The 24,514-nt window shown below is 41.6% G+C and overlaps 1 protein-coding gene across 2 annotated transcripts in view; it reads right to left on the bottom strand.

Annotated features, from left to right (window-relative positions):
• The window catches only part of siah1 (siah E3 ubiquitin protein ligase 1), a 40,336-nt gene extending 16,530 nt beyond the window's left edge, over positions 1-23,806 (bottom strand). The window contains exons 1-2 of one of the 2 annotated variants that reach the window (XM_085411509.1): positions 23,657-23,806; positions 3,414-3,470 (exon numbers count right to left, since the gene is read on the bottom strand). In XM_085411509.1, coding sequence (XP_085267635.1) covers positions 3,414-3,423 — 10 coding nt within the window. In that variant the 5' untranslated portion in view covers positions 3,424-3,470; positions 23,657-23,806. Of the gene's footprint in view, positions 1-3,413; positions 3,471-9,224; positions 10,281-23,656 lie in introns of those variants that run through there. The other variant, XM_085411508.1, reaches the window with a different exon arrangement.
• Between the last annotated feature and the right edge of the window lie 708 nt (positions 23,807-24,514).

Genomic DNA, 24,514 nt, shown 5'->3' with positions numbered 1-24,514 from the left:
AGGTCATCTACTGATCGGAAGGTTGGTGGTTCGATTCCCGGCTTCCCCTAGTCTGCATGCCAAATATCCTTGGGCAAGATACTAACCCGAAATTGCTCTCCGATGCATCCATCGGAGTATGAATGTGTGTGAATGTCAGTTGTGCTTGTGTGAATGGGTGAATGCACAAGTTGTGTAAAGCGCTTTGAGTGCTCAGAAGAGTGGAAAAGCGCTATATAAGAACTAGTCCATTTACCATTTACCAATGTGGTTTAAGAAATGATGAAATCCTTGCGTTACTCGCCAACATGAATAGCACTTTGTTCGTGTTTACTATACACTGAAAGCTGACTGATGCTGTCCACTACACGATTTTGAGTGAGCTAGTGTCAGGGATATTTTTCCCCATTGGTGGAAACACGCTTCCATCTGAATGAATCAGACATAACCATTTGAGTCAGGAAGGAGGTGGTTTTAAAAAAAAAAAAAAAAAAAAAAAAGAAGGTGGCGTGACGATAGACTGATGGGGTGACACCGCAATGAGGATGCAAGAAGAACAAGAGTGTGCAGAGGGGGGGAAGATGAAAAGAAAAAAAAAAAAAAAAAAAAAAAAAAAAAGGATGAAGAAGAATATTTCTCAGGTCACATTTTTCAGGTCAGTACAGTAATTTGGGTGGACTACATCATCTACTCCGCTCCTTTTTATAGCCCTACCTACCTACCTACAGACAGAGGCAGCACAGGGAGGGCCGGCACACAGGAATAATATGGAGAAGGGACTGTATGTGTGGGAGGTGAAGACAAGACGAGAATCGGCCAATGAGACACCACAGTGATATGTAGACAGACGAAACAGCTGGGAAATTAACACCACCAGAAAACTGCTGCCAAAGCTTAGGTGAATTGAGCAGTCATGATCAAACTTAGCACAAATTTAACAATTTCAAAAAGAGTAGAAGAAAACATACTCAGCTGCTGCTGTAGCTGAGTCAGAGGCCCTCATAGGTAGTCTTCTGAGGTCTTCCCAGGCAACTTACCTCCATTTAGCAAGTAAATTATGATGTTTGATAAAACATTTGGGTCCTTGTTTTTACAGAAGGGAAGCACTTCCTCTTTCCCTTTGATGGTGATTCAAAGAACTAGCAATAACCAGCAATTTTTGAAGACCTTTAGAAAAACCAAATAAATAAGACTGTCACTTTGAGACCATCCTCCACTAAGGCTGCCGCTGTACTGTGCTATTTTAGAGCCACATAAGTTTGAATACGCTCTCTTTGCACAAGCTCCAGCTCTCCAGAAAGTGTCACAAATTTCAGCTTTTTACACAATTTTTCTGAAAAACACGCAAACAGCACTAAAAACCCATGTTTTAGCAATAATAATTACTTCATTTCCTGCTGACAGTGGAGTCATTTGCCAGATAATAGCGTAAACCTGTAGCCACGAGTGTTGAATGTGATGCTTTTATCTACGCCATCATTACTTGTGTAAGCATCCCTCTTATGTCTAGCTTAGTAGCTGGCAGTGCTACCAGTAGGCAGCACTGCCTTACCTGCAGGCAGCACTGCCTTACCTGCTAGGGTAAATCTTGTCTGCATGCTCACATGCACACACTCATGCCATGTGCTGAGGTTAAAAAAATAAATAAATAAAAAATAAATACATAAAAACTGGATCTAATCAGACGCTCTATTAGCTAGTGCTCCCTGTGCCTGCCTGCCTGTAAACACATCTGCTGCGATGGAGATACTGCCTTAGCAGCTATTAATAGAACGTCTTTGCTAGCTAACATGCTAGCAACAGCACCAGGAACAGCGAGACCAAATTAGCTCAGGACTTTCTGCAAAGGCAAGACTGAAATATCCAGCATGTGTTAGCATCACCAGCTTAGCGCTTATGCTTGAAGACAATAGTTTCTTCATAACTGCAGAGTCATTTGTTGTAGATCTATTGAGACCTTTATAAAACTTGTTCACTTGTCAATAATTGGTGTCCACAAAAACACACCGAAATAAAACAGAGCCATATGAATGTAGTCTTAACATGATCATGACAATGTAGAATCTGTTCTGTTCAATCTGACAACTGTGCCATGCACCTCATGCGCTCATGTGAGAGTGGGGAAAGGGAAAAAAGGACAACCGTGAACTTACTACTTTGGTAAATGTGGAGGTCAGCTACCAGCTGTGTTTCTGTGAAAGGACGTCTGTGCGCTTAAGGCGTGGCTTCTGTGCTTCTGTCACACAAGAGTACACTGCAGCACCATCTTATTGAAGAAAACTGGCTGCATTACTGAACAGAACTAATGTATGGCTCAACATACTTTACTGAAATAGATCATCACTGGACCTCAACCAAGGGGCCATGAAAGGGGGAGAAGGGTTTTGTAGTCTAGCAGCTGAGAAGCAGCGCTGCCACACACACACACACACACACACACACACACTACAAGTGCAGATATTGGGCTATTTTGTGTTGATAGTGGTAATATTATAGAGATTACTATTAACAACAGCTGGAATTTTAGCACAAAATGCCACCAACAAACCAGACTAAAGGATACCGAATTATTCTCCTTTGTAGTTTCCTGGCTTGAACAATACATATGATGAAACAATAAGTAGTTTGCGGCATATAAGGCTATAACAAGCTGCAGAGCTAAATGGAGTGTGGAGGGATAAACATAGCATCACTTGTTTAGCTGACACATGAGAGGCCAAGGGGGTGCTGCTCCCAAGAAAAAGGAAAAGAAAAGACAAGCAGCAAACTTTTGTTGTTAGCAGGTGGCTTAGAAATGACTTCTGCAGCCTGAATTTACTTTATCACCCCTCCAACCACGGAAAAAAATAAATAAAAAAATAAAAATAAAAAAATATCGAAACACACTGTTGAGTAATTCAGGACGACTCTTCTCCTTTATAGCAAAATTATACATTTCCGAGAAGGGTGCAGCAAAAGGTGTGCGAAGAAGGTAAAAATCATGTGCGCAAAGAGACTGAAGAGACAGGAACAGTGAGTCAGCTAACCAGACAGAGAGAGATACTGCACTGTGTCGAGAGGGTGGACAGGAGGATGACAGAAAGAACAGACAAACAATGACTGTGCACACAGCCTGCTGTGTTCAGGAGAAGCACAAAAAGGGAAAAGCTATTCTGTTTAGAAAATAGGCGATCACACAGTAGTGTATGCACGTTTGACAAAAAGGTGAAATAAAAGTCATCTTGCATACCCCTCCATGTGTTACATTAGACAGTGTGTTAGGTGCTGTCCAAGTGAAGTAAATTAAGAGCACCAAATTCCCAAAACAGGAAACAACTCACCCCGTAGCTAGGACTACAAAAGGAATGAGGACAGATACGGTTAAAAAGCCTGCTGGAAACACTGGTATAAGCACTATAACTGTAGATGAACAGGGGGAAAACTAAAATACACACCTTCGTCCATAAGATTTCCAAATAAGGCTTTCGTCTCCTCTTGAAATGTGGGGACCTCTGGAAAAGAAAAGGGAGCAAAGTAAACAAACACAAGTTAGAAAAGCAAAGCTAGAGGGATACTGGTTCAGACCGATCCCACCGTAACAATGTTCCTACCATATAACAGGAATAATAACCATCAAGTAAAGTACACCAAATTACACACATTTATCACCAGCTAAACATGAAGCCTGGCTTTGTAATTTCTAACAATGTTAAATAACATGCTCAAGTCAGTCCGATAAGCTGGATTTCCATCATGACAGTCTAGTTTTTAAAATGGTGCCAGCTGGCTATAGGAGATCAGGAGGGGCACAGCAGATTTAGTGCACTTCCACGAACTACAACCAGCCTTTCAAGGCATTTAAGCCACTCACTGTGCTGCTAATGCACCATACATTAGCACGACTTTATATATTGAAAAAAAAAAAAAAAAAAAAAAAAATTGATTCACACTGTGCCGTCTTGCCTAGGGCTGGGCGATATGACCCAAAATTCATATCTCGATATTTTTTTAGCTGGATGGCGATATAAGATATATATATCTCGATTTTTTTTTTAAAGCCATAAGTTAAGAACAAAAAGAGAGTTCTTAGTCACACTGTGTCCCAGATGTCACACGGGCACTTTTATTTACATACAGCGTAGATGTACATGAAGAAATTACTCAAAAATAAATTATCAGCATTTATTAAATAATCATGGTCCATAAATAAAAGAAAACAATGTTGTTTTTGTGCATAACAAAAAGCTCACAATTGTGCAGTCAAAATGTAAACTAATAGACGCTGAGCATAATAACAAAGAGACAGATTTCACAGCTGCACCACGTCTCTGAACAGGTGCCATTTGTGGTCCTTATACACACACAGTACGTATCACTCCGCGAGGCTCCTCCTCGGTAGCCGTAATCCTCTGGCAATCCATCAAGCGGTGCAGCTCCGTAGCTTAGCAAAGTCATATTAAAACATTTTTTGACAGATTGCTGAGCGCTGTGTACCACATAAAATCGGTTCGCGGTCAGTAAGCACAACCAGAATTCATACATAAGGCGCACTGTCGATTTTTGAGAAAATGAAAGGATTTTAGGCCGTGCAGCCCCTCCGGGCTGCATGTCGTTAGCGCGGTTAGCTCGTTAGCGCGGTTAGCTCGCTAACACGTTGACGCTGTCCAGCCCCACGCACGGTAACTCGCTAACGGAGATTTTACGCTTTCATCTTGTCATTGCCTGCAGGTGAAGCTATGGGGGAGGCGGAGTTGTGTTCAGTGAAGGAGAGGCGAGGCCGAGTAACGTTGCGTAGAGACAAAAGTGGACGAAAGAGAGGCAAACCTGCGGCTCCACAAGTATAATTATAACGTAACATAGACTATATCGATATAAACGATATTGTCACATCTTATATCTCGTATGAAAATATATCGATATTTTTAAAAAAAACTCGATATATCGCCCAGCCCTAGTCTTGCCCTACTCCACAATGTCCCCAGTATTGTTCAGTCAGTGCCTGTGTTACAACTCTGACATGTAGCCATTGTGTCTGGGTCATAATAATGTGATCCTCTACAGAGGTGACTGCATGCGGGCTAAACTGTGCACATATGTACATTTCAAAACACAGCTGCCATCTGCCAGAGAAAATTTCATTCTGCCCTTAATATAGTGCACATTTGTCATTGTAATTCGGGGTGGGTGATATCGCCTCAAATTATCATGTCGATATGGCCAGAAATATCATGCCCATTTTACTTCAATATAGAATAATCCAGACAAAAAGCTGGTCACAACATTTTATTGATACTTTCAGCTTGCAGGCAGCACCATTTATAATTGCAACTAAATAAAAGATCATTTTCAATCCTTTTTAAATGAGTCAAATGAACACTACGGCATCACTGAGAGTTACAAACTGTCTAAATCCTTTCACCTTTAATAAAATGATCAATGTGGCCGCTTTACCAGGTGTAACAAATAGGTTTAACATCCAGGCATCCATGAAAACAGAGTTTATGAAGGTTAACAGAGTTAGAAGCAAGCAGGAAGTTGGCTTGCTAGTTTCCACCTAAACATGATATAGCATGTTCTGACTAAGGGGTTTCTGAAAAATTAAGACGTACAGCTCTGCTGTCACTTCCAACATAAATGAAGACAGAAAACTAAACAGCAGTGACGGTTGTAGGGTTACTGAAGTTGGGCTAGCTGGTATATAATAATGTGCTACGTGGTGGGTAGCTACACAGCTACAGTATATTAGCATGATATAAACACATTAGCAGTGAAGCTAACTTTTTTCCCCACTCCACCTTAATAAATGCAGTGTAGTTTGGACCCGGAAGCAGGGTTGATAAATCATCACTCAAAGATCGGATACTGAAGAGGCAATCTTTTGAAACAAGATGCCAGGAGAAGCAGTATTATATCTAGTGACGCAGCACAAAAGTAACCTAGGTGAAATTGTTTCTAGATACTTCAGGTAAAACATATTTGTTTAACAATAACTTCTGTGACTGTTGAGAATGCTCTGGAAGTTATTTTAAACTAAAATAAAGTTTGTACCTCAGATGTTGGGTCAAGCTATTCTAACCAGCTGCTTAACCACATCAGTAATTTGCATCCACTGTTTGTTATTCTTGTCATATGAAGCGCAGCTAGTGAGTACTCCTGCCACGCTGGGTGAGTCGTGTGTTTACATTTCGGTCCCAAGTCACCGGCTGCTAGCTTCTCGTCCTTTAAAGTCTGGCTGCACCTTCAGTGTATTTGTGCTGGCTAAAGGTGGAGAAACACTTGTCGTTTACACCTTTAACCTCCTAAGACCCGAACTCTTCCACGGCATGCATTTTAAATTTCTCTATGATATTTGGGCATATTGGGACCCGATGAATGTAAAAAACAAAGAATTACCTGATTTTTGTTTCTAAGAAAAATGAGAGCCACATACAGTGGGGCAAAAAAGTATTTAGTCAGCCACCGATTGTGCAAGTTCCCCCACTTAAAATGAAGACAGAGGTCAGTAATTTGCACCAGAGGTACACTTCAACTGTGAGAGACAGAATGTGGAAAAAAAAAAAAAAAAAAAAAAATCCATGAATCCACATGGTAGGATTTGTAAAGAACTTATTCGTAAATTAGGGTGGAAAATAAGTATTTGGTCACCTCAAACAAGGAAAATCTCTGGCTCTCACAGACCTGTAACGTCTTCTGTAAGAAGCTTTTCTGTCCCCCACTCGTTACCTGTATGAATGGCACCTGTTTGAACTCATCATCTGTATAAAAGACACCTGTCCACAGCCTCAAACAGTCAGACTCCAAACTCCGCCATGGCCAAGACCAAAGAGCTTTCGAAGGACACCAGGAAAAGTATTGTAGACCTGCACCAGACTGTGAAGAGTGAATCTACAATAGGCAAGCAGCTTGGTGTGAAAAAATCAACTGTGGGAGCAATCATCAGAAAATGGAAGACATACAAGACCACTGATAATCTCCCTCCATCTGGGGCTCCACGCAAGATCTCATCCCGTGGGGTCAAAATGATCATGAGAACAGTGAGCAAAGATCCCAGAACCACACGGGGGGAGCTGGTGAATGACCTGCAGAGAGCTGGGACCAAAGTAACAAAGGTCACCATCAGTAACACACTACAACGGCAGGGAATCAAATCCCGCAGTGCCAGACGTGTTCCGCTGCTGAAGCCAGTGCATGTCCAGGCCCGTCTGAAGTTTGCCAGAGAGCACATGGATGATACAGCAGAAGATTGGGAGAATGGTTTCATCTGACCACATGACAAAGTAGAACTTTTTGGTATAAACTCAACTCGTCGTGTTTGGAGGAAGAAGAATACTGAGTTGCATCCCAAGAACACCATACCTACTGTGAAGCATGGGGGTGGAAACATCATGCTATGGGGCTGTTTTTCTGCCAAGGGGACAGGACGACTGATCCGTGTTAAGGACAGAATGAATGGGGCCATATATCGTGAGATTTTGAGCCAAAACCTCCTTCCATCAGTGAGAACTTTGAAGATGAAACGAGGCTGGGTCTTCCAACATGACAATGATCCAAAACACACCGCCCGGGCAACAAAGGAGTGGCTCCGTAAGAAGCATTTGAAAGTCCTGGAGTGGCCTAGCCAGTCTCCAGACCTCAACCCCATAGAAAATCTGTGGCGGGAGTTGAAAGTCCGTGTTGCTCGGCGACAGCCCCAAAACATCACTGCTCTCGAGAAGATCTGCATGGAGGAATGGGCCAAAATACCAGCTACTGTGTGTGCAAACCTGGTAAAGACCTATAGTAAACGTTTGACCTCTGTTATTGCCAACAAAGGTTATGTTACAAAGTATTGAGTTGTATTTTTGTTATTGACCAAATACTTATTTTCCACCCTGATTCACGAATAAATTCTTTACAAATCCTACCATGTGGATTCATGGATTTTTTTTTCACATTCTGTCTCTCACAGTTGAAGTGTACCTCTGGTGCAAATTACTGACCTCTGTCATCATTTTAAGTGGGGGAACTTGCACAATCGGTGGCTGACTAAATACTTTCTTGCCCCACTGTATGAGGATATTTGTTTCAAATTTCGATAGAACAGTGGGAGTATAATGTCCTCGTAAGTGGATATCAGGTCCTTGTAGTGCAAAATTGAGTACTTTGGTCTAAATAACCCAAAATGTGATGTCCACATATGTGGACGCAGGTCCTAGGAGGTTAATCTGGACAGTTTTCTTGTACATGTTGCAAAGTACTGTGTCCTTATTGGAGGTTGTTGAAGTAGCTCTCATCTTCAGTACTAAATGGTGACTCTTGCTCTCAGATATGCCTGGGCTCATCTCATTGTGTACAACAGGGAACAAACTCATGGTTGTTAGTAAATCTAGCCACTGTTAGTTTAATGGATGAGCACACTTCGAAAGCTTTCACCATGCTAAGAAAGAACAATCAATTTAGATAGATTTGTATTTCTACTTATAAAACACTTAACAAGGAACCAAGTCTCATCAACCATTTTAGATTAGAGTGCCTAATTCATTTCTGACTTTCTCAATGGATACCAGATTGACAGGATCTGATATAACGGAAATCACCATGTGGGCATCATGAAAACAACATTTCCTTTAGGTTAATCTGCAGCCTTTTAAAGCCATTTGCTTTAGACAAAACAAACACATACCTTGGAAAAAAAACAAAACAAAACACAACTACATAGCACCTCAGGTACATGTGAAAACAGAAGGACACACAAAAAAAAAAAGGGGGGGGGGGGGGCACTAAGAGAAGCTAAGATATGCTGCACACTGAAGCCAGGAAAAGTTGAAGTATACGGAAAATAAGCACTCGGGGGAATACAAGAATGCAAAGAGATACAAGTGGGAAAAAGACACCATGAGTAGAGGGGGGGGCCAAAAACAAGCTAGGCTTCAAACATACATGCCGTTCTTTGTTCTTAAGTGGCCCACTCCAAGTTTTCATACACACTATAACAGTGTAATTCACAATGCACGCATGCGGCGCCTGCTGAAAGGCTCCTCTGTATTCACCCACAAAGAAACTATTCAGCACATTTTGTCACAACATACAGAACACACTTTCACCAGCTACGCTCGAGCAACAGAAAGGCCAATCAATTTGTCAGCTTGATGCTAACAAAGCTACAACTAGAATTTACACTACTGTACAACATCTTACCCTGCAGATACACGGACAAATGCATTGAGCTGATGATGAGGGGAGGAGAGGGGGCTTTTTGTGTGCTTTACCGTTTTAAAGTGTAATACCTTTAGTCCTGTGCACACTCCTTGTGGCTACACATGAGAAGAGTCTGAGCAAGGAGTTCCAGGGTGGAGCTTGCAGCGATACACTAGCTGGCTTCGATTTCACTTGTACCACAGACATAGAGGTAAAGCATTTATACGCTCCCTTTGCGCCATATTTCTCTGGCCTTTTCCATGGAAACCACACAGTGTTACTGCTGCCCCAAACACACGACAAAACACAGGATCATGTTTCATCCTCCTGCTCACCCATTTGAGAAGAACAAGTTCATGAGGGTTGGGGTAAGCTGAAATGAAAGAACTGTGTCCAGAGAGGCAAACTGATCCTTAATAGCTGGTAAAATGAGTTCTCAGAGGAGATGGCACAACAGAGTGGCCAAGGCTGGAAAGAGAGAGGGAAAAACGAAACAAAAAAAAGTAGGTCACCGATGTTTTCACTGCAATGCTTCGACACAAACCATCAGATTTGTTTTCTGTTAAAATTAAAACCTTGAAAATCAAGTCTGTAAGCAGTCTGTTGGTGTGTGGTCAGTCAGCCACTCCCTTGCTTCTCCCTAATCGGTCAATACAGGAACAGACAGCAAAGCAAGGCAGTTTAGCCAACTCACAGTAGAGTTTCTTCAACACTGGATAATTATCCTTTAGCAAGTTCCACCTTTGTTTCTCCTGGTGCCAAATTTTCAGGAACTGTTTGGCACTACACCACTGCAGCATCTAACAGGTACAAATGCATCCAACAACCACCTTGTGAAATTGTAGGTTTGCTGGGGGGGAGGAACATTTCCCACAGTCAAACAGGGGTGATTTTGATAGAAAAACAAATCCTGTCCAGTGTACTTGAGTTGGAAGGTAGAAAAAAATATATATAAAAGTTTGATAGGAAAAAGCTCTGCTTTTTTGGTTTCTTAAGATGATAAGACTTGCGAGAGAAGGAAACAAAGAAAGTGTCCCAAATAAAGTCACTCCCTCACTGAGCGAAGTTCTCTCCGTCCAAGAGTGTGGTTGGTGTCGCTGCTGCTGGGTGCGTTTGTGAGAAAGACAGAGAGCAAAGCTAAGCCGGCATCCAATGTCAGTCCAAACAGCAGCCTCGCTCACACCCTCCCCGCTCTCCCCTGACACTCCCTACCCAAACACATAACCCTCTCTCCTCAAACAGCTGACACTTGACAAATTTTATTTGCACCTGAAAATATACATACAGAAAGTATACAGACAGTGTATGTACACGTCTGTATACTTTCTTGCATTTTTTCCTGCCTCAAGCTCGCGTATTTCGCTCCCCTTCTTAGGTGGACATTCCTTCTCTCGCTCTCCCACTTGTGTTTCTTTCTCTCTGCCCCCTCCGTTCCACTGCCTCTGTGGTTAAGCAAGTCTCAGATTTCAGCCTCATCTGGCTGCAGGCTGTACCACCAGCTGCCCTCACTGACACCATACCTCACTTTCTCACTGCCTTTTCTCTTCATTCTGTTCTATCGACTTTCACCCTCACATTGCTTTCCACAGTGCAGCAGGTCTGTGCATAGCATTAAGCACTCAAACACTAAATCAGCAGATTCAAACAAAATGATGGTCTCTGTAGCTTAAACAAGTCAAACAAGAAACTTTTTTTAAATCCAGGTCTGTTAGTCAATTTTCTCCTCCTACAAACAGGACCATATTCTCTTTAAAAAAAACAAAAACAAAAAAAAAAAAAAACACATGTGTATAACTGAGCCAACTAAGAAGGGAAGCAAGATTTAAAAAACAAAAAAAACAAAAAAACCTAAATATTACTGTGAGCTGCAATCTGTCAGCAGGAGAGAAAGTGATAGCTAGCTTAGTGCACAGGGAAACACAGACCCGGTTCACATGCAGCACTCGAGTGCGTCTTGGTGATCTGATCCCATATGGACAGATCTAAACACAGATGTAACTGCCCCCAAACACGATGACTCACGGACTCTGCTTCTGGCCACCATCGTGGCCGACAATCCGGTTGTTCAGTCTGACGTCACTAGCCGTGTCTGGGTCTAAACTCCGCTGCAGGTCCATATATCAAACGATCACTATGGGATTACTGAGAGTTGAAAAACTGTCTAAAGTCTTTCATCTTTAATAAAATGATCAGCGTTCTGCTCTCCCAGGTGTAACAATTGAGTTTAACATCCAGGCATCCATGAAAACGGAATTTATGACATTTAACGGAGTTAGAAGTTAGCAGGGAGTTAGCTCGCTAGCTTCTATCTAAATACAATATAGCATGTCCTGACTGTGGGGTTTTGGAAACAAATTAAAACGTACAGCTCTGCTATCACTTCCAGCATAAATGAAGACAGAAAACTAAACAGCAGTGACGTTTGTAGGGTTACTGAAGTTGGGCTAGCTGGTATATAATGATGTGCTACGTGACCGCTAGCGACACAGCTATGTTAGCATAATATAAACAAGCTAACTTTTTTTCCACTCGATAAAAGTTAATGTGAGTGTTCTCGGTGGTCAGGAACAAATGTAATCGCATGGCAGGATGCTGTAAAAGGACCAAACTTCAGCCAGGAGAACAACTGAGATAATCCATCCACAATACGAGGTTAGTCATTCATATACTGCTGCATGGGCTGGGCTGTAGTTACATCGTAAGGTTTTAAAAACTGAGCTTAAATAAATGATTAGCGGTAATAAAAGCCGAGGGAGGTCAACAGTGATCACTGACTGTTTTAGGAGCTTTTTGAGATCAAATAGAAGAAAATACATAACATTAAACATGTTAACAACACAAAAGCCATATTAAACGCAGACTACTTTAGACCCGGAAGTAGGATTCGTCGCGTCATCACTGAACAACCGGATAATGCCAGCAATGACGTAGAACGACTGCTGTATAGTGTGTGCTGTGCCTGCAAGTACTGCCAAAAGTGCACGTCTATTTTTGAACTGCAAAATAAATCACAAATGATATTCGGGTTATGAAGAGATTCAAACTTTAATACCTTTTTATAAAACGAACTCTGCTTACAAGAAGACAGTATATGTGATGGATGATGCTTCTGTGTCTGAAAAGTGAAGCAGATGCACAACTTCCTTAAACCTGCGTTCTTTTTATATGTCCACCAACGGAGCAATAACTGTAATTGAAAAGAAACGTCCAGTACAAGTCTGAGAAAACAGCCCTTGCACGTGCCCTCAGTAAAGACTTTCCTGATCAATCTCTGTGCTCAGCCTCTCAAAAGTCCATTTTGAGTATGGTCACTTAAGTTTCACAAAAGAGGATTATCCAGGGTACGCTCACTGTAACAATTTGTGACAAGTCTGAACCACATGCTTCTGGTTTCACAGTCACACCTACCTCATGCCGTCCCTTTCCCAGCCTGTATGTGGACACTAAGCCCTTTCTTCTATACTCTGTGTGACAATGGCAGATAGAATTTAAGGGCACATCTTTGACAGGTCGTGCCAATTCACTTGATTTTTAAGTTACTTGCATGGTAGTAAAACAAATCGGACTGTAAAAGGAAAGGACAGCGTCATTTCATGTGGAAATGTGGGCTTGTGCTTTACTCTATCCTGTCTTACAACCCCTCACCAAGGCATGCCTTTCACATCTCCAACTCACTGATCTTGTTTCAGTTCATTGATATGCTATTGGCATGACAAAATGCAAAAATCTGCACTACTGAAGGATGTTTAAGGTGTAAATAGTTTCTCTTTCCATCCTCTCCTCTGTAGCCCCTGTGGATGTAGGGGATTACATGTTTGGGTCGCCAGTGATGAACTGCTGCCTGGTCCAGATGGCTCATTGTTGTATATATTGCCCTTGCCCCTTTTAATAACACAATTTGGGCATTGGCTACTGTCACTAGCTCTGTTTTACAGCCCACATTGTGCATGCGTGTTACAGCGGTCTCTCTTTGCGCCTGTATTTCTTCTACTGCTGCCAAGTTTCTGACTGTATTCGGTTTATATTGTCTGGCAATAATGCGAACAGATGTGGCGTAACCACTGAGAAAAGATTACAGCAGAGGCAGTACGGTAGCATGCCCCATGTCTCGCTCGTGGTTTAGTCAGTATAGTCAAAAAAAAAAGGGTGATTTTTTTTTTGGGGGGGGGGGGGGGCAGACGAGAAAATTAACACTCAAGTGTGATCAGTTCAGTGACATACTCAACAATAGGTACACTACACTGATCATCATAGAGAGGGGTGGTGAATAGAAAGGAAAATGCCTGTAGGTCCTTTAAAAATGCACTTATTTGAATTTTAGGTCTCTGAAATTGTTTACAAGATATTTGAATATGTCCTACAAGTTGCATTAATATTAGTCTTACTTCCATCTGGGTCTTGGGGAACAATATTAATCACTAATACACATTTTTCGACATCGCAAACTATCAAAAGGATGTCTGTCTAGTAGATAGCAATGTATTGTGAGGTAGCGCCATGCCCTCTTGGGTTTTAAATGCACCTTAGAACACACATGCATCAACACTACATATGAGCGGGCGGAGGGAGGTTTGGAGTCTTCACACACCCCCGTTCTCTGTTGCCTGCTGGAGCGGGGGTCTGGGAGGAAGAGTTGGCCGTCCGATTGGGGTCTGGAATGTGGGGCCTCCTTGCTGCTGCCGCCGAGTCGGGGCGGTCTGCTTCTCTCCACCCCAGGGGAAAGGGTAACACTACCTGGGTCTGGGTGCAGTTTCCCCCTCCAGGGGCAAGGGTACCTAGACCTGCTTGGGTCTAGGTATGCTTGGGGAGTGTGATTGTGTGTACAGGGTTAACATGGCTACTACTTCAACTTATAACTTTAAAAACCCATTTCTGCATACACTACTTTCATCTATGACAAGTGCAAAATCTGTGAGATCATGACACTGAAAGAACCTGGGGGGACCGTTTGTGGACATTCAGTCCCAGTTTTAAAACCTTTACACATCTGAGTAGCAAACTGCACCAGCATCCATTCTACCTACAAAACAGTCTAAAACTGGAGTTTGTGTCCAAAAAAAAAAAAAAAAAAAAAAATTCAGACAAAAATGATTGCACTGATGAACACGCACAGAGCAAAGCAGGCAGTTGGCTAATGGTTCCTTTTAGCCTTTAAACAATGTTCACATAACTTAGTTGATTGTGTGTGCAATTGTTCTAAGATGCTCTCTTGCATAGGTGAACTAACAGCAGGCTGTCACTGTGCATTCCTCGGCTCTGATTTCATAAAAAACATATTTAAAGATTTGCAAGACCCTTTCCACTTCTGTTTACAAACATTGTATTGTCTCTACTGAATGTAAAATTCTCAGAGGTAAAACATTGGCAGACCAAAAGAAAACAGAAAAATGCCACCAAATACAAATTGAGATTACCGTAATTGTCGGGCTATAAGCCGCTACTTTTTGCACAAGCTTTGAACCCTGCGGCTTTTAGTCAGGTGCGACTTTTCTATGGATTGTCCATGATTTTTGTCATATCGTAAGACGATTTGTTTTGTTTGTTCCGCTGTTGTACGGCACTACGTTGCCTGGCGGAAGGGCATGTGATCAGACACACAGTATCTGGGTTCAAGAGTGGTATGTTGGTCACGTTTTCATCCGCCAGGCAACAGTGCCATACAAGTAGCGCGAAAAACAAACTTCAAATTAACGCTACGCGTTCAGCGGGAGTCGTGGATGACGAGCGGCGATAAACTTGCGAAAAGCAAGTTATGCTCAACTCCACCGGTGGATTCTGACAGCGTGGAAAAGTGTGAAAACATCCATGATCACCAACGGATTTCGAAGGGCTGGACTGCTGCATGATGGAGAGGAGGACACCGCCACGGCCCTTCTGAGGGTGTTTGACTCTAACACTGACAACGAGGATTTCTTTGGTTTTGTAAGTGACAACGAAGGAGAGAAGCTGAGAGTGGATGACGAAGCCATCCTGAGCCTGTTCGTATCCGACACTGGAGAAGAGGACTTTGGTGGTTTTAGTGCGCAGGAAGATGGTGGTGAATGACTGACTTTTCTTCTTGTTAAAGCCGTGTCACTGCACCTGAGCCTAAAAGGTAGTCTGAATCTATTTTTCTGGTGTGTTGTAGGTTATTGTTATGTACTACATTTGTTACTCATTTATGAAGCACAGTACATGTTTCGTACTTGTAATTACCGCTACTTGTACATATACCTAAAAAGTTATGCAAATATGTACCCGTAACTTGTTTTTCAAAATATTAATAAAAGTGACGTCTCCAAACAGCCATCTCTTTCCTGACAATTCCCTTTGTGCATATTCTCTTACATATGATAAGTCAACATTGAAACACCTGCGGCTTTTAGTCAGGTGCGGCTAATGTATGTACAAAACAGGATTTTCCCCTGATTTTAGCTTGTGCGGCTAATATTCAGGTGCGCTTTGTAGTCCGGGAAATACGGTAATTACACAGTAACATTAAGAAGACCCTCTTCATTACGATGCATTATACTTCAATACAAAGGGTCAATCGTTGTTCAAAGTGCACATCCGGACCAAATGTGCGTTTGGCATTTTGAAGGAGAAAGAATATCATGTTGCAACCACACTTTCACTTCAAAAACAAACTACACAGCAAGGCACTTCCACTTCAGTCTGTGAATGCTCACTAAAGAGACGACCTTTGGCATGTTATTTCGATCTTCATCTGCAAATTAAGTGCCACCTACTTCAAAGACAGGGCCAGTCTTAATATACATATTAAAAGGACACAATGTTTAAAAAAAAAAAAAAAAACAACCACAACCTGAAGTAGAAGCACCACAAATAAACATGCAGGTGTATCTATGCATTTACTGAGGCACCATGCATGATCCTACAGCTCCTATGCTAGAACTTTAAAGCAGGCTCAATTCTCATTCAATCAAGGCAACAGGTTGCATATATGCATAAAACTGTAACCATTAATAATAATAATAATAATAATAATAATAATAATATCATCATCATCCACCAACTACAGTTTGATTTCATAGTGCTACAGAAATGGAATGGACTGATTTCAAAATCCAGACCCAGTCAACAGTTGGCTCTTTCCCATAGCAGGAAAAACAACTTGGGAACAATGCAGCCTAGCAGCTTGTTACCATGGAGAAGCCACACAGAACAGGGATATCAAGGTGGAGGCAAAACCAACCACACAGACAGACACAGACCCTATCTTGTGTGTTAGCACCTAATATAGAAATACACACAGAGATAAAACAAGCAGGGACTCCCTTTGGCATTAGTAGCAGATCTAGAATTACCTCACTGTTAGTGAGCCGATGACTCACTGCTCTCTTTCTCACATTCACACACCGCCAGTATTAGGTTGGACAAAAACAGCTGTCATGCTTATAATTTTTTCAACGCCAGCTGCTAAAGTTGTGCCAGCACAGTAGAAGATGCAAAGATCTCCTAAAAAGTTCAGTCACAGACTTGTCTTCACACACATCAACATTTATATTTAAAAAAAATAAAAATAAATCTGTTATTGTCAAATTTCACATGTAATTAGTCAACAAAAGGACAACTTGGTATACATCTCAAGTTCACCCTTGCTGTAAGACTGTCAAAGATAATATTTCTTAAAAATACATTTCTCGTCTCGTGTCATATTAGAGGTGGGCGATATAAACGATATAAATTTGGCCAACGATAGAGATTTTGACTATATCGCTCTATCGCGATAGCACATGTTGATGATGTCATCAAGCTCCGCCTGCCTGTTTTGGTCGAAAGCATCGCACCGGCTAAAACCATTATCATAAGATAAGATAAGATATCTGCAAATTCTGGCGGGCGACAGTCATAGCAAAGAGATGAAGCACTTTTGAAATATGGGGAAAGCCAAAAACTGCACTTCCTCCACTTCCGTAACATTGATTCATTAATGTTGAATTCTCTCGCAGCTGTTCTATTCCCATGTTGTTGCAGTATATAGAGATTGAAAATGTGACGTCATTCAGGGGTAAAACCGCAAAGGATTCTGGGAACTCGTGGCAAGAGGTACTAGCGCACGCAGGCTTTCAATTGAAATCAGTTACACAGCGATAAAAAGAAAACACAAAAAAAATGGCAAGAAGCTGTTGTATTATTAACTGCAATAGCCGGTCGCATGACAGCCACGGGAAGCCGAGGAGTAAAGAGATCGGTTGTTATCGGATTACGTCGTTGAAGAGAAATTTTTCGAGCCATGTTTCCGAAGTAACAAAGAGGCGACGGATGGCCTGGATTGCAGCTATTCAAAGACCAAATATAACGTCCTAGAACACTCCAGCTCACAGGTTAGTCTGCTCCAAAGCATTTCCACAAAGGTCAGTGTTTTGTAGTAGTTAATGTCATTTTTCATAACATAATTGGTGATATAGGTTACAAGCAAGTCTGGCGCTGAACAGAAATTGTCGCTCCTGTGTTTATTGTGCATAAATAGTGAATTGTCCCGACACAATATTGTGTTTCGCTTCTGTTATTACCATGGTACATTGACAAAAACATACTTTTATTCACAGGATAAAACAGTTGTTTTGTATCACTAATTGACCAGTGCGATTACAACATACAATATTATTGTCACTGCTACATTTCTGTAATGTGAACCAGAAATTATTTCCACTACTAATTAATTACCTTTGAGTAGAGCTGGGCGATAGAACGATAACGATATGTATCGCGATATAACTTTTACTCGATAGAGAAATTAAGCTATCGCGATAGACCTCGCCGCTCTTGTCCTCAAAAAAAAAAAAAAAAAAAAAAAAAAAAAAAAAAAAAAAAAAGGTCAGCCAATCCAAATTAAGTAGCGCAGAGCCGAACCAATCACAGCCACAGCGTCACGTCGCGTGACTTGTTACGTACAGCACAAGTGCCAAGCCGCACGTGTGTTTGTTTGGGAAGCAGCCAGCGCGTAATGGAGGAAATGAGTGTGCCGACTAGAAAAATCAACCGAGCGTGACCGAAGAGAAAACAGATGATGGTTCCAATGCCGGAGAGATTGTCGAACGGAAGAGCCATAGAAGTTCCGTAGTGTGAAGGTATTTCGGCTATTTCAAGTCAAAAAACAGAGTAGCGTGCACTGTAAATTGTGCCGAAAGCAAGTCTGGAAATACAATAAACTGGTGCATGCGTCACACTGTGCGCTAGGGCTGAACGATTATGGAAAATAATCTAATTGCGATTTTTTGCCCCAATATTGCGATTGCGATGCGATATGCGATTATTTTTTAAGGTCTTTGTCTTCTGTATTATTAAACAAAGACAAGCAATACATCATATAGTATGGCCAATACTATATTACATTAATTTTAAACTGTTCTTTCCTGGAAGACAGACCTCTGTTATGATGACATGAGGTGATGCATGAATTGATGACTGACATTTTTATTTAACTTCTTCAATCACAACAGTATATTTGAACATACACAATAGTTTATTTTTAGCTTACAAACATCTGAGCATAAAGTGCTGACAAGGAACCCTGGTGTAAACATTAAAATGAAAGTCAGTACAATGTGCAGATTGCAGAAATATACATAAAAAAAAAAAAAAAAAAAATCAGTGGCTTTACCACACTCAGTTTTTCGACATCTGTGAACTACTAGACAGTCATTCAATTAAAAAATAATATTAAATAAATAAAACTAATAAATAAAAAATACACACATCTTACTGATCTCTGCAGTCAGTAACATTACACATAAAGTGCAAACATAATAGCAATTGTATAAACACACACACAAACACGCCTTTAAAATTTAAAGGCGTGAAATTGGACGGTCTAGTTCTGATTAGCGTCACCGCTGTCTTGGTGGAGTTTAATAAACTCGGCCGTCTGCTTCTTGCTATCTAAAATATAACCAGACACTGGTGTAAATTCTCGACTGTCTCATACTTCTGTTTAATAAGTTTTCTGTTTGACGTTTAGTCAGCTGTGTGAAAACCAAGGAGGAACCCACCCGGGGGATTAATAAAGTTTTATTTTATCTAATCTAATAACTTTAATCTCAGCCAAACCGATTTACTCACGAACAAACAAAACACTGAAAAAAGCCCAACAATAACATTTTTAGGTTGTCTAAGTGACTTATATATTACGTTTAACCCGAGCAGCGAAACTCCGCGGTGATCTGAAAATGATGTGCCGGGAGTTGTGCCGTTCTCGGCCGCATCAGTAACCCTCGAGCTCCCGGCTAGCTGTCGAGCTGGTGGGTAGCAGACGCCTCTGAAAACGTCGAAGCACTTTTGCAAATATGGGATATCTTGATAAACCGAGCAGATATTTGATGTTTACACAACTACTTTCTTGCCTGAAAATATGTTAAAAGTTTATTTTGTGACCCTGAAAGATTAGTATGAGTAATTTTAAAACTTAGTAGCGGCCGCCATTGCTGGAAACTGGAGTTTGGCTGGGCCGCGCTATGAATTCTGGGATATGGTAGTAATTTGGACAGCCTTCGGCGCGTCGCTGTGACGTAATCGGTCTACAAATGCGGCCTCAGGAGGATGCAGCCCATGAATTTGGACATGTCCAGAGTATAATCGCAGCCTTTGCGGTTAGAAAATTGCACTTGATCATGTCGCGATATTATCGCAAATGCGATATATCGTTCAGCCCTACTGTGCGCCACGTTATTGTTTCGGTGAAATGAATTTCTACAATACTGTTACTGTTAATTCTACTCTCTGCAGTGTTTAAATGCTTACATATACACACAGTTACTGTCCCTCCACACATACGACTCTGTTCTGCTTCTATGCCCCAGCTTTGTTTACTTTTTCCCACCGAGGCTTCTAGACTTCTGATTGGCCAACATTTCGGCACGGTTAGGAACCTAGCGCCCCCTGCTGCTTTGGCATGTTCATAGCAGCGTTTTCCTTCATTTCTGCCTTTATGTGTGGACGGGATTATTTTTTAAAACGAAAACTGAAAATCTCCAATTTCAAAAATACCCGTGTACGCGTGGACGTAGCCTCAGTCTCTGACTGGAAGCGCTAATTCGTCATTCGGCTTTTGTCAGACTAAAGTAACTGTTAAAACTGTTTGAAAAGCTCAGCTATACAACAAGGAGAGATTGAGAATTTCCTTTTAGTTCTCAGTTTATTTGATATTGACAAAAGTTAGTCAGTTTTGTCTGTTCTTCTGTAAAACAAACTAAGATTTATTTTTAGAATTAATATTTTGTTTCTAAGTGGAATTGACAATTTAGTAGTCTGTTTCGTTTGTTCTATTTTGAAACTTAAACGCTTTAAGTTTCAAAATAGAACAAACGAATTTTAGGCAATATCGCCCAGCCCTAAGTCATATGACACTATGCATGCATGCACAAGCACACAGGTAGTCAGGTGACAGCAGGAGCAGCAACAGAAGTAGACAGGCAGCTCTGATGGACCAAATGAATTTTGAATTTCAAATACAAGACGAGTCAGCTAAGCTTTCAAGAAAAAGGGTGGAATGTGATGCTAATTAAACCAACTGGCCAAGAACTAACAGCAAAAAGGGTCTACTGCTGGAAAGAGAAGAGGCACATCAAATGCACACCACCGTTTGAGGTTCAAGCACAGTGTTTCCCAAAAAGACGACACCATGGGGAACCAGGGTCAGTCTTCCCAAGCACAGGAAGCATCATAACATAATACAGCTGACAACAGCATGAAAGCAAAATGAGGTCTGCACACACTTATGTTATTTGGGAAACACTGCAAGTAAAAGTACTGAGGTAAGGCAGTCAGCAGCAATTGACCTTTCAAGTATACTGAGTGCAGGAACGTGCTGGCAAACATACCTGGGAGTGTTACCCGAGGAAAGTCTGTGGGAAAGTAGAATTCGCAGTGAAGACAGGTTTAACCATCAGAACAAGCAGTATGTGCCCGTTCAACATTGCCCGTGAGCACACATACGTGGTTACGTTATCCTCAGTTCAGAAGTCAAATACAAAAGACAACTGGCAGAATTAAAAAGGTAATCATTTCTTATGTTGAGCTGAAGCTGAGGGTTGCACACAACGACAATCATCTTCATGTTTGATTACCCAACGTATTGTGGTGGAAACCTGGCACTGCCGTGTCTAAGATGAGTACAATAAAACAAAGCACCAGCATCTGAGAAATTTCTGAGCCAACAAGCAGAACCCTCGCTGGGTAAGCTAAGACAATAGGCTGCAGGTTGTTTCTTTGGTCATCAAAAAAAAATAATCCCATAGAGTTTGTAGTCCTTTTCCTCAACAAGCGTGTGTGCATGCGAGGCGGGAGGGATTGGCCGGACATCCACTTCTGTCACCGTTTTAACAATGGCTGGTTGCTGCATAGTGGTCAAATGGTTCAGACATTTCCTGCCTTTAACTCCAAGTGCTATTCCACTGAGAGCAAATACTGCATTAGAGATTTGATAAAAGAAATATTTAACAACATTTTACATTGGTCAGAATAAACAAACCCATTCCAGATGGAACCTCTTAAATACAGTCTGTAAAATGAAAGATGAAAAAGCAAGCTTTTATTTTCTTGCATTTTAATGAGCTTTGGGATTTCACAAGGATGAGTCTTTCCTATCAATGACATAAATCCTTTGATCCTGGCATCTGTCAGCTTTCATCCACATATGAAAACCACCCTGGGGGCTACAATACCAAGTGACTAAGCCTCTCTGAAAGCTATGGAAAACCCTTGGGTCAAAACAAGTTCATCTCTACTGCTGCATTACAGACAACCAACACTTAACTGTGGCAGTCAGCAGAAACCAAGAAGGATCATACATACACGTGTACATGCTGTGTTTCTTTTCCCTGCCAAATGCAGTTAGATGGACTAAAGACATGTTATAGCTGGACAAACTTTATCAACCAGTTAAAACAGCGCAGTGCATACATATGGGTGTGTAAGGTCTCTGAAAGAAAAAGGTTCTCTGATTTTGTGGTCTGCAGCAAAATGAGAAAAATTTCAGTGTGTAAAGAAGTGTTTTTAAGGTACAATGCAGAACTTGTATCTAGCATCTAAGTGCAGCCCAATAACTGGTTTTCAAGGAGAGGGGAGATTAATTATAGTGAACTGAAATCAACCACATCCTGACAGAAGATATTTAAATACAAGTTGCAATTATTAAAACCTGTATTGCAATTCCCAATTACAGTGTAACAGACTCCCACCTCCCAATCAATACCCTGTATCTCTCATGTTTATAACATGCTGAAAAGACCATATTTTTCCAACTGTAGGGCAGATCATGTACTTCCAATAATTTGCATCTCAAGATAATGAGACGCTACACCTGACCAGACCGACATCTGCCGTGTAATCTTACTGTAAAATCTCAAATACTGTTTCAAGCATGACACACAAGTCCAGCACTTCGGAGGTTGGAGGCCTGTTTAGAGAGTATTTAATTTGTCAAAAGCTGAAAGAATTAAACAGTCACATTGGGGGGGTTTTTTGGTAATACAATCCCAGAGTTTTACAACTAGTGCATCCCTTTGTCTAGGTTCATTTAATTTGTACATTTATTTACGTTTTATTTGGTCTTACTCTGTGAGGAGCTATGGGCTGCACGTCTGTATGCAAAGTGCTACATAAACAGTGGTATGGCTTTATTATTTGATTGACCTCGGCTTAGATCCATCCAGCCTGAGCAGAGGTTTTGTAAAGTAGGGCAACAACTGTGATCAATATGGAGGTTGCTTTTTTAAGCCAACTTCAGCGAAAGGTCATATTGTGATACCACTGTGCATCTGTCCACAGCCCTAATTCATAACTCATCTACAGGTGTCCACGTAAACGACTACGTGATCGCTCAACTACTGCTCATGCAATGCAAACTGCAGTGAACATGTAACGATGGCGATTAGAGCCCTTTAATAATCAATAACGACCAGGAGCTGACATTAGTCTTATAATAGACAAGTCAAACACGCCGACTCCGACTGTAACCTTTACTTGGAGTAAACATTAGTCATCACTTCCTCTACAGCCGTTATGCCAGCAACAGTGCTACACAAAACAATGCCACGACGAGTTTCTGTTGACCTGGTCTAACCTACTTTGAAAGCAAAATGGCCTTGCCTTTGCAAGGCAGACAACGGCGTATCCTAGCAAACAGTTTCCACTGCAGGCACACAAGGCCTCGTCTTGCCGTAAAGCAGTATCCCACAGCTTACTAGCTAGCTGAGTCGGTGAGTTTGTTAGCTTAGCTGGTGTGTGAACATGCTAAGAAACGGTACCCTTCCATTTCCCCCCACTCACACCAGTTAGTAAACGTTAACAACAACGTTTAGTCGCTACGCGTGTCAACCCGTTAACCACTGCAGGCAAGAGGCGTTTAAAAGATCAGCAAACAAGCCGGACAGTAGGCTAGCTAACCGCCAGTATTATTAGCACTGCGCTAACGAAGGAAGCTAGCGTCTGCTCTGCTAGTCAACGGGGCTGTTGTTTTCACCGACACACACTCCACTCGAAAATCTGATGTTTCACTGTCTGCGGCACACCCGCTTACCTCGAAAGAATTATCCTTCAGTTCACCACGGAGAAACAGGTGAATGTGTGGCACCGGGACAGACACAGGATCCCTCTCTGTCGTCGTTTGCTCGATGTACACATTGGCTCAGCTCCTGGAACAGAGACGAGACGGCAGGCGTTAAGTACCAGCCGCTCAGAGCGCGCACAGTTAAGTTTGCCACGGGAGCGCGCCTTGCACGAATTGCAGGTTGCTCGAAATGGTTCAATTTTATAATAATAACAATAATGCGAAAATAAATATACGCATATATGATTGCATCCCACACAATTTACTGCATATCCTTTGAAGCTGTTTCACATTATGAAAATATTCTCACCGTTTACAAAGAATATTAACGCATGCTCACACTTGTACTATCGCCTTAAAATCAAGGCTCGTCTAGCAGGTTCTCACCTTAGTTTCACTTCATTATACTATTCGCCTGCATCTTGTATCTGTACTGGATTTGATCTCTTGCCTCTCCGCTATAATGTAAGTGAAGGAAACTGCACATATGCTTAAACCAACAAGTCCCACAGATAATCCTTAGAAATTGGACATTTAAATCAGCAGTTTTAATGAAAAAAATAGCAAAGGGTTTTAAAAAGAGACTTTGGACAGGTATAGCGAAGATTGAGGTCAGTCTTGATGCTGGACACATGTAACTGGCTGGGATTAAGATTTAGAGGTCGTGTTGTTTCTTTCATAGCAATCTGGACATAAGGGAAGCCATCACCACGCCCCCCCCCCCCCCTCACACACACACACACACACACACACAGCCATCTACCATCAGGAGGGATGAGGGGTAGGAGGGGGAGCTAAATAGTAATGTGAGGTGGGGGTGGGAGGAGC

This window comes from Rhamphochromis longiceps, linkage group LG7 (assembly GCF_057381845.1).
Source record: "Rhamphochromis longiceps isolate RC_006_pf linkage group LG7, R_longiceps_female_GT1.1, whole genome shotgun sequence".
Lineage (NCBI taxonomy): Eukaryota > Metazoa > Chordata > Actinopteri > Cichliformes > Cichlidae > Rhamphochromis > Rhamphochromis longiceps.
This window is presented reverse-complemented; position numbering and strand designations above follow the sequence as displayed.